Source organism: Thrips palmi, unplaced genomic scaffold (genome assembly GCF_012932325.1).
Source record: "Thrips palmi isolate BJ-2018 unplaced genomic scaffold, TpBJ-2018v1 HiC_scaffold_10, whole genome shotgun sequence".
NCBI lineage: Eukaryota > Metazoa > Arthropoda > Insecta > Thysanoptera > Thripidae > Thrips > Thrips palmi.
This window is the reverse complement of record NW_023144621.1, coordinates 2,230,589-2,241,243: the sequence shown is the minus strand read 5'-3', so window position 1 is coordinate 2,241,243 and position 10,655 is coordinate 2,230,589. Positions and strand designations below refer to the sequence as shown.

The 10,655-nt window shown below is 43.7% G+C and overlaps 3 protein-coding genes across 19 annotated transcripts in view; 1 reads left to right on the top strand and 2 right to left on the bottom strand.

The window, feature by feature from the left end:
- The window catches only part of LOC117654295 (gastrula zinc finger protein XlCGF49.1-like), a 346,548-nt gene that overhangs the window by 166,308 nt on the left and 169,585 nt on the right, over positions 1-10,655 (bottom strand). The window lies entirely within an intron of this gene.
- The window catches only part of LOC117654264, a 31,508-nt gene that overhangs the window by 20,101 nt on the left and 752 nt on the right, over positions 1-10,655 (bottom strand). Inside the window, exon 1 of one of the 2 annotated variants that reach the window (XM_034400690.1) lies at positions 10,492-10,596. The exons of the other annotated variant lie outside the window; for it this stretch is intronic. Coding sequence (XP_034256581.1) covers positions 10,492-10,581 — 90 coding nt within the window. The 5' untranslated portion in view covers positions 10,582-10,596. Of the gene's footprint in view, positions 1-10,491; positions 10,597-10,655 lie in introns of those variants that run through there. 2 annotated transcript variants of the gene reach the window in all.
- On the top strand, positions 571-8,670 carry LOC117654303. Its single transcript, XM_034400877.1, has 4 exons — positions 571-923; positions 2,471-2,632; positions 4,971-5,150; positions 8,282-8,670. The coding sequence occupies exons 1-4, from the start codon at positions 846-848 to the stop codon at positions 8,447-8,449; spliced, it is 588 nt and encodes a 195-aa protein (XP_034256768.1). The 5' UTR covers positions 571-845; the 3' UTR covers positions 8,450-8,670.

Genomic DNA, 10,655 nt, shown 5'->3' with positions numbered 1-10,655 from the left:
TCTCAGGTTCTATTTGAGCTAGTCTACTTTCCTGTTAGGGTTGATAGGTCCTAGTGGTACCTATTGAACCCACAAAGTGTGAACCGAATCCGTGACCCAATCTCAGATCTCGGTCCACCTTGGGGTGGAGTTACTCACGACTTTTCTCATAAAACGCGTTGTCATCCACGCCAAATGAGGACGTGACGTACACGGCATGCCGTTTATCGGCGTCAATTTCGTGTCTCGCCAATTTTTGGCCTGACTTTTTGTCACGCCACAATTTGGCCATGTGTTCGACCATAGCGTTTTCGGTGCACTCTTAAAAGCCTACGAAGCATTTGCTTCATAACTACAAAGAAAATGAAGGCATTTTAGAATTGCTTCGTATTATGAAGAGATGCTTCGTATTCCGAAGATTTTGCTGTGTTGCGAAGCATTTCTTCATAGATTTTACAATGCCTTCATTTTCTTCGTATAACAAAGCGGTTCTTCGTAGAGTTTTTACTGTGTGGAGGCATTCAGTTGGAGCACGGCAACATTTTCACAGGCCCTGGCCTTTGTCCGCGGTCATTCGGACAGGCGGTGCTGGCTGCGTCAGCTCGTTTCAGCGCTCTACTACTGCTACTTCGGCACGGCATGTCTCGGCGAGCATCCCCGCACAGTACGGCCTCGATTCAGTGCACACTGATTGCAGTGCTCCATCGCTTGGTCTCTCACACCTCAATGCGACGACCCCACAAATGCGTGACCACACGACGAACCAGCTTCGTTAGCGCTTCCACGCTTCTGTGGTCAGCGCATGAACCCGCTTTGGCCTCACACTCTACGCAGCAAGGGCCGAAGGCGGGCGGCCAGACTTCTTCATGCCACCGCTCGCTGCGATCCTGTTGGTGCCTGTCCTCCTTTTCGTTGTCAAAAGCAAACCGATCAATACCTTCGCAGTAAGTTATTCTGACCACATGATTCCTTTTCAGATAGTGCAGAAGGATAACTAGGAATTTGCAAAGTTTCCCTCATAGAAAGCCACGTTAGCCGAATGAATTAATGCCAAAGCGGAAACAGAAAATTTCTTCGCACTGTTTCGTTTCTGCTCCTAACCGGAGCTCCGGCTCAAAATGCTGAAAACATCACTCAACACCCTCAAATATATGATATGACGTAAATCTTGAAATAAAAATTTTGGTCCTAGTATCTTTTACCTGTAAACCTATAAACTTGTGCAATTTACTCCCCACTAATGCATTTTGGACTTTTTAAAATTCATAATTATGCAATTTAAAAGCATAGTTACGCATGCACAGATACGTGCGTAAGGTGTGTATGTGTACCGAAAGCGTAATGGTCGGACCGAGGGTCGGACACATGGCCAAATTATGGCGTGACAAAAAGTCACGCCAAACATCGGCGTGACACGAAATTCACGTCGAAAAAAGGCATTTTATCCGAGGGGGTAAACACTCCGGTGAACCTTGTACAGACTACTCCCTATTACGGGGTATTCACTTGTATTACGCCTCAATTTCATTGAAAAATGACATTTTTTGATACTTTTGGTCCCAAAATGTATTACTATTACGCGTATTACGGCGCAATACCCGACTTTTGTGAACAGGGTATTACGCAAGTGTTTACCCCCTCGATTTTATCACACAAAAAAAAAGATTCGCTGTTTTGGTGGTCGTTCTATGTCCAATATCACCGAATCGGGTACCCATACAAACCCGGCGACGGTCCGTCACCAAAACGGTGATTTACGTCACCAAATGCTGTTCCGCCAGAGGGTAGGATGGACATAACAACAACTGTTTTTAAGCTGTCTGTGCATATTTGTGCTTGTCCGCCGGTAACGTTACGCTTTGATAAGCCACGCGAATGATTACTGACAGCCCCTGACTTGTTTCTTCTCCTATTTTACATTAAAACGACGATTAAAAGTCGCTGGCGGGAGGGTGACTGCAGTGCCGTTTTGGTGTGCTGGCTTCTCCGAAACGGACCAAGCGCCACCGAAACTAAACCGAGCGTTGCCGAAACGAACAGAGGGCCGCCAGAATGGTTTGGGGGTGTCGCTGTTCTTGTAATTTTCTCGTTTTGGCGCCAAGACGTCTCCGAATCAGAGAATCTGCTTTTACTGTGTGAGTAACACCGTCATTTGGCGTGAATGACACTGCGTTTAGTGAGAAAAGTCATGCCAAAAAGCGGCATGACAAGAAATTCACACCAAAAATTGGCGTGAGTTTTCGAGTCACGCCGATATTTTGGCACGACTTTTCTGTTATGCCGTCTGCTGGCGTGACACTTTATTCACGCCCCTAGGGCACGAAGTCGCGCCGATCGATTTTCAGTGTGGCGCTGTTCTGAGCTCAAAGCAGTGTTCGGGCCACCTAAGCTATCTTTCAAGCTCTCTGTCAGAATGCCACACTTACGACATTGCACAAACGTTGTTGGAGGCTCCCTAGAAGGCCATCGCGCTCTTATTTGTGTTTTGCAGGGTCCGTATATCATATTCGGTCATCGATACAACCCATGCCAATCACAAGGGGTATTCGTGGTACAGGTCCGAATAAGTCACTTCAACCCCAAAAGACCTTACGACCTGCAGACGGCTACAGGAAATATAACATTGAAAGAAGATTTCGCAGACGGATATTGGGTAAGATGAGGTTGGGTGTGCGTTAGCAAATGTAGAAGTTTGAAGGTCTACACTGAGATGAAGATACTTTAGGCTCTGTTTTGTCTTTATAAAACGTGTTGCACAGACTTTTGGAACAAAATAGATAAGTGTTCACATTGTTGACATCATTCGTTCTTACCTGCATGTGCAATCCATTTCATACTCACTGACAAACGTCACTAGAACACAACTCGACACAAGTGGCAATTTTCCTATGAATTTGGGTTTATTATTTTGTTATCTTGGTGGTGGTGTGAAATGGTACAAAGATTCGTCACATTCAGAATCTGATATTACAATATGGGAATCATTGGAAAAATTTCCGCAGTTTACAAACACCCTTATCAATTAGCCATTTTTCAATTATTTTTTTAAATTTCTCATCCTTTGCAACACCTATTTCTACATAACACTTATTAAGGGGGGACCCTGGTGAAAAAATCGTCAAAATTCCAAAAAATAGTATTTTCAAAGTTCATAGATAAAAATGTGCATAGAAGGTTTGAAATTCAAACAGGTTGAACACCTTTGAGCTGAGTGGGTAGTTTCTTTATCATTTGGAAGGAAATAACATTGAGATCAGTTGTCGTTGGCTTCTACGTTCAACTTCACAGCATTGCTCAGTCGACAAAAATTTTTGTCGTAGAAAGACTTCCTGCGTTCCTGGTTGACACCTAGATGAGTCGTCTTGCATGGACTCTATTCATTGATGACTTGTCGACAAATTTTAGTGACGGAATCTTGATATCAGCCCTACTTTTTTTAAAACACACCTTCAAGTTTGAAAAAAGGGGAAAAAATCACTTTTTTTTAAATGTTGAAATTTGAAAACTCATATCTCAGGACAGAAGTTGAATTTGAAAATTCCGTCACTAAGGGAAGGTGGGGACCCATGTATCACTTTTTTTTGTTTTGAGTGTCAAAATTTTGGTTTTGGGCATAAACTAAATGTTTTGGGTCAGAAGCGTGAGTTAATCTTCCTTCTACAAGGGCCAACTGAATTTGTTCATGTATCTCATCTGGTTTTGCAAAGAAGCGCAATCTACTAAATTCGTGTATTTGATACATGGGACCCCATACCTGGGGTCCCATGTATCACCCATGGGGACCCATGTATCACAGCTATTTTCTTCAAAAATAACTTTTAAAAAAGGACAAATTATGCAACATTTCCTTGCAGCATTAATTTCTACAATATGTTTATAAGTTTGACCGAGTTTGACCATTCCTAAGGTAAGTTGAGGTCAAAGAGAGAAGGTGAAGATTCATGCATCACAAGTGGGGACCCATGTATCACAGGTGGGGACCCATGTATCACTCAATTTTTGGTATTTGTTTAATGGCAAAATGTAACTAAACTGTAACACCTGTCGCCTGTCACTCTATTATAAAATTGCAATGATTACAGCACAGGCATTAAAACAGGAAAATTTCCGTGATTAATTGCCCTCCAACATGAAATTTGAGTGATACATGGGACCCCAAAAAATGTGTCAATACATGTATCAATGTACATCGGTCCCCACTTGTCGGAGCACTGGACATTGCGGTGTACTGCCAGAACCTATGCTCGGATGTTGCTGTTCGGCACTGCTAATTGTTGTCAAAGCCCTTCCGCACACTCCCACATCAAAAAATTGCGACCATGTTCCACAGCAGGAAGCTGATGAAAGATGTTTGAAGAAATTTCTTTTTTACTTTCCCTCAGTTTTGGGGACCAAAATTTTCACTTAGTCACGCCGCCATGCTTGTTGGAGATGCGAGGTCACATCCTTCCATAAAATGAAGCTCTCTAGATGGTGTTTCGATTCCGCACCACGTGACTCGCCTCGCGGGCGAATCTGAAATTAAATACGCCGTGATACATGGGACCCCGTGATACATGGGTCCCCACCTTCCCTAAAATCTCTTCTTTACATCTTTAGGATATCCCAAAAAAATTTTTAAGACTTTCCGTCCCAATGAAAGACGCAGGAAGATTTTTCCCCAGCGCTCCAAAAAAACACTAAAAAGCCACTTTTCTCAGAGACCGTTCAACATTTTGGATTGAATTTTGTTTTGGGAACTCACCATAACGAACCTCATAATTAAGCAAAGTTTCAACTTTCTGGGATTATTTTGAAGCGTACTTGGAAGTTTCACCAGGGTCCCCCCTTACAGATCAACACAGATAGTGACGATGGGTTCAGGGTCATGTAGTAAAGATGGGTGAGGTTTTGTTGTGCCCCGGGGTGCGGCCCGGGATGGGAAACAACGATCCTTCAAAATTCTATCTTTATCAGTTCTGCTCCTGTATCCTTGCCTTCATACGTTTCAGGCATCTGGTACTATGGCCGTGCGATCTAATAACCAATGGAAAGAAAACGCTTTCGTATTCAATTTTCCACGCAAGGGGTGCTCGGTCATTCGAGAGCAATTCCCTGACATGTATCGCTTTTTCGCGGAGGCGACCGGGGCGCCGGTGGCGGACAAGACGGCTCCTTGTGTGTTACCTAAGGTAGGTGCTCCAAGTACTTTGGATGACAAAGTAAACAAGTGATCCAGGAAGCGGGAGAAGGGGTTCACTGCGACAAAAAACTACAGAGGATCCTGTTAATTTTTTCACAGCGTCGCTGCCAATGCCACATCGGGGTGGCATGGTCAAGGCCTCATAGGTCACCGTTGGGTCCACGAGGACGTCGACGGGCACCTCACAGGGTCCCCGATGACGATGCGAGCATTTTAGACCTAGGTTCCGACCATTCGTTGAAAAGGTCTCGCCAAGATCTACTCGAACGGTGACCTGGTGACCTATGAGGCTTTGACCATGCCGTCCCGATGATGTGGCATTGGCCGCTCGGACAACAGAGAGGTGAACACAAAAAACAACAGTGAGCTCCGTCTTTTAAAAGACAGAGATCACTGTAGTTTTGGGTACAGAGCGACCCTGTGAAAAAACTAACAGGATTCTCTGTAGTTTTTTCTCGCAGTGTTGAGTCGAGTTGATTCAGCGACCTCTTCACGGCAAAAACGGTACCTGGTTTTCCCAGGAGCCCTATGGCGAAGACAGGCGATTTCCAGGGTGTTCCTGGGAAAACCACACTGAGAAAACAAACGCGGCCAATTCCGCACGTGTGGTGCGGACAGGGACTTTGACCACGTTTGGTGACGCGGCCGAGGTCAGTCTCGTCGCCGCATTACCAAACGCGGAATCCGCCACGTTTGCGCCATGTTAAAGGATAGGGCCTCGATAAGCTTGACCACGTTTGCGCTCCGAATTGCGATGACCGCATCACGAAACGTGTTCAAATCTTAACAAAATTTGACCACACCACCTCGTGCGGAATTGGCCACGTTTGTTTTCTCAGTGCAGGAACCGCTTTTACCGTGTTATCAGTCTATCAAGTAAACACGAGCGAAAATTTGGTCCAAAAATAAGTGTGGTGAGACAAGTCCCATCCTCTTGCATCTTGTTTTAGATGACATTCCCCACCTGTTCTCCCACCTGCAAGGTTTAGGCTTTGCAAATGTGCACGGTTTCAGCTCGACTTACCCCCTTCTTCCGCTTCCTGGATCAAAAGTTAATCACGATTATCGTATTTGGAAAGTAAGCCACGCTTTCAGCCCGTTCACGCCGGTCCGACATTTTTGACGCATGGTGTTGTTGGTCTCATGGCAAGTCAGAATGTGCATGTGCCGGCATGTGCCCATGTAGTTCTGACGTATGGTTTGGTTTTTAGCTCCTTTGGCTCATAGGCTTTTCCACCCCAAATCTCCTGCACCATTTGGCGCTGGTTTGAAAACATTATTTCCTTTGCAGTATTTGTTTTGCTTGGAGTTTATTCCAAAAGTAGGCGTCCGCATGCATGTCCATGACATTTTCCGGTCCAAATTTTACGTCCTGTTTCCCTTTCTTCTTAGTCACGTTTTGAGACGAGAGTGAAAAAAGACTTTTGTTAGACCTCAGGCCCTTTTCAGTTCCGATTTAGTCCTATTCCCTCACCAGATAGGGTAAAAATCATTGCCAAATTCGGCCATGTCGGGTTTCTGATTAAGGAATCGTTCGCACATCAGTTGAGCACTGCGATACGTGCAAACTAGTTCGCAAAATCGTTGCTGTTCAGCAGCTTTCAATCGCGCTTCAAAAACGGAGTACCCGGCGGAATAACGGAGGCAACGCGACCCTTTTTAAACAGTCTCTTTTTCACTCGACTCGGGTAGGATTCACAATTTTTGTGCTAATCGTTGATGAAGTTCTAATACAAACAGTGCTAACTTACATATCAAACCCTCCAATCTTCGAGGCCTGCATGAGGGTAAGCGCTCCCCTAAGTACCGTAAACCGGGGTAACTTGAGACAGCAAGGGTAACTTGAGACACTTCTGCTTTTCCACCTTTTTGGAGCTGCCACCAGGCTCGGCACATTCGGAGGTCAAAACTGCCCTAGCACTTTTTTTTCATACTTGTTTGGAAAGACGATTAAGCCTTTGAACGGCGGGTTAGGACCAAGCTGGTCAGTTCTTTAACGATTTTTCAATTTTAGTAAATTTAGCAATTTTAGAGAAGTGTCACAAGTCTCCCATCATTTCAAAATTATAACTCTAGCATTAGTTTTAGGGGAAACCCATCATTCATCGGGTAATACTGACTTTTATAGAAACTGGTAACTGTGCGGGGTAACCTGAGACACCAAATTTCGTTGAATTTGACGGAAGTTGAGTGGCGTAACTTGACACTGGCACCTTCTTGTACTACAGGGTGGTTTAAAGTAACGGACCTCTCCGTTCTAAGATCAAAACCAAGCCGCATTTGATCGGGAATCACTTTTTCAAACAGTGTAGAGGGTCCCAAGTTAATGTGCACCTTTAAGTTGGAGTGTTTTCTCAACTACACACGAACCAGATAAGGCATAATAAATCTCGAAGTCTCAAAAGATGGGGAAGTTAATAACCTTTCCAACGAGCTAAATGTCATTGAAATCGGACAACTTTTAGCCCGAGAACCGTCGATTTTTTGAAGAAAAACAACTGTAAAAATAGTTCAAGGATTTTGAGTAAATTTTAAAAATTGACTAAGACCTTAGCAGGAATGGACATGTGTACGTAGAAATAAAGAAAAATGTCTTAACAGGTGTCAGGGTTGGATGTGAAATGAGAGAATCGCTGTACTTAGTTGACAGGGTTGGATGTAAAATGAGAGACTCGTTGCGCTTCTAAAAAGCCGTTATCCCTCAAATTACCAAATGTAACTTTGATGAAAAAATCTTAATATAAGGATCAAAAATCTTCTAATATATTCCACAAGTAGTACTTTTCATTGAAAATAGGTTAAATGTCTCAGAAAATCAGTATGGACTGGCAAAAACCCCACTTCCGTAAAAAAAGCAAAGTAAAAACTAGGTGTGTCTCACGTTACCCCAAATGACGGGGTAACTTGAGACAACTTTAGAGGCCTATTACTCTCATCTTAGGTGACCCCCAAAAAATTCATGGGGTCCAAACCGATTGTTATCATGTGAAATTGAACATAGTTGGTATTCGGGTTGGTGATAGAAGTGTTGTGGACACACGGTCCAAAAAACGTGAAATATTGTCTCATGTTACCCCGGTTTACGGAATGAAAATTTTCTACTAGTTTCTCTTTTTGCAGGGAACCTTCGTTGTACCAGAGCCTCGCCCGGTGAACGCGACGTTACCCAACATTCCGATTCTGCCATACGGGCGCTACTGGTATCGGGGGACGTTAAGTCGAACGAGGAACAGCCCCAGTCCACTTGCATGCGTAGAGTTCGACTGCGAAGTTATTCCGAAACCATGAGCTGTTTTTCACTAGAGAGCTGAAGGGTGCATTTCGTCACACATTTAGTTGCAAATACTATTCACTAAATTATTGGAGGAGAGGGATTCTTTTGAGCAGCTACAGCAGAACCAAATAGACACCCCAATGTAATAAGCATCGCGATCCATCTCAAGGTTCCAGCGCTACGTCACTTTTGCAAAATTTTGAACATCTATCACTGAAGGATATTGCGGAACAGACTCGGCCTTGTACAAGTCTTCGGCAGTCGCCGCGGCACGCACTGTGCGAAAAAACCACAGTGAATCCCGTTAAGGGGGGGGGGGGGGGGTAAAGTGAAGAAAATCGATTTTCGGTTTTTGCTTTTTTTCGACTCTTTGGGCCTTGGTACAACCAAACCTGACCATATTTCGACCCACAGCACCGTCAAATCGGCATAGGGAGCTTCTAATTCGTACAATCACTGTGAGGTTAGGTTAGGCCCTTTAACTTTAAACCGGTTTTCCTCGGTATCTTTTTTTTTTGACCTTGCGCGCAGGATATCTCGGAGACCGTAAGAGGTAGAATGTTGTGCGACAGCTTAAAATGATCAGTGTTCAAATAGCTAGAAGACAAGGGAGAGTTTTTTTCAAAATTTTGTCCCAATCTTTAGTTACAGGTCAATGAATGTCCAAAAGCGGCATAAAAACAGTCATGATTCTAGTTTTTAAGATTCATAGCGAAAGAAAACATGTTTTTGAAATCCGGCTCCCTTGTCTTCTTCATTTTGACCTTAAAAAGATGTGGCAACTTCGTCAGATTTTTGGGACAACATTTGGAATTGAAATCCTGCGCGCAAGGATTAAAACCCAAATATGGACCAAATGTAAAATGTTTGCGAAAATTCAAAAGTGCCACCAGACCCCAACCAAAGATGGTAAAATGGTATAAAGGCATGGAGAATCCAATGGTGATGTCCATTTCATGTCAGGGTGACCAATATCTAAGAATAGAAGGCTGGAAACATGAAAAAATTCGAAATTTCGCTTTACCCCCCCCCTTAATTTTTTTGCCGGGATTTACTCACTGATACTTTGACAGAGTGACGAAAGTCCAAAATTTTGATAAATGAGATTTTTGGATGCGTTCTAAAACCCTTTTGATTCCTGTCACTGGTGAAAAGCATGTCGATCTCTCTAAAGATTCAGCGTAGGAAAATACTTCAAATGACGAAAGTCCACTGTACTTTGACAAATGACGAAAGTCCAGCCGTACTTTGACAAAATGACGAAAGTCCAACTGTACTTTGACAAATGACGAAAGTCCAGCCGTTCTTTGACAAAACGACGAAAGTCCAACCGTACTTTGACATATGACGAAAGTCCATCTGCAAACCGGTCGTAGTTAACTATTGCTTTCCAATTAAGATAATTATTCATGAGTTCAGTGACGGCATAAACATGCTAGAGTTCAAAAGTTCATTTAATTTTGTAGCAGTAAAGGTGGACTTTCGCCATATTGCAAATTTCGTATGGCTTTCGTCGTTTTTTCAGAATGTACAGAGTGAGGTGGACTTACAATTCGTTTGCAAAGGATACGGTTGGGTACTTTCGTCGTTTTGACCCATCTTATGCGTAAGTCGACAAATGCGAATGTCCTTTCTCGGAACATAGCTGAAACACTGATTGCAATGGCTCCTTGTCACCTTAAGTGCAAAACTATGCCTATTCTGATTGGGATTCTATTGAAACTCACAGCAAATCCCAAAACCAATTTGCAGCGTCAAATTTCAGGCTACGACTTGCAAATTTTGAACATCTACCTGAAGAATGGAACAGATGTGGTACTTTTCGGGTCCACTATGTCGAAAAAAGTAATCCGTATTTGCCCATTACTGTAGTTCAGAACACAGGATTTACCGTGCCTGGCTACAGTATCTACTGTACCTGGTACAGGATATTCCGTACTCCACTCCTGTGGTACAGTAAATCCCGTACAAAGTACAGTAGATCCTGTTAAAAAAGTACAGTAAATCCTGTACTCTGAACTACAGTGACAGCTGTACTAATCACTACAGGATTTACCGTGTTTTTTTCCACAGTGCAGGGCTTGACCAAGGCTGCCCGAGCAGCCTCAGTTAAGAGGAAAGCGCAGAGGGTGGCCAACAACTTCATGGTGCAGTATGTGCCCAAGACGTCCGACGACGCAACATATAAATGGTGGCGCTCGCGTCTCGCCTAGATCGCGA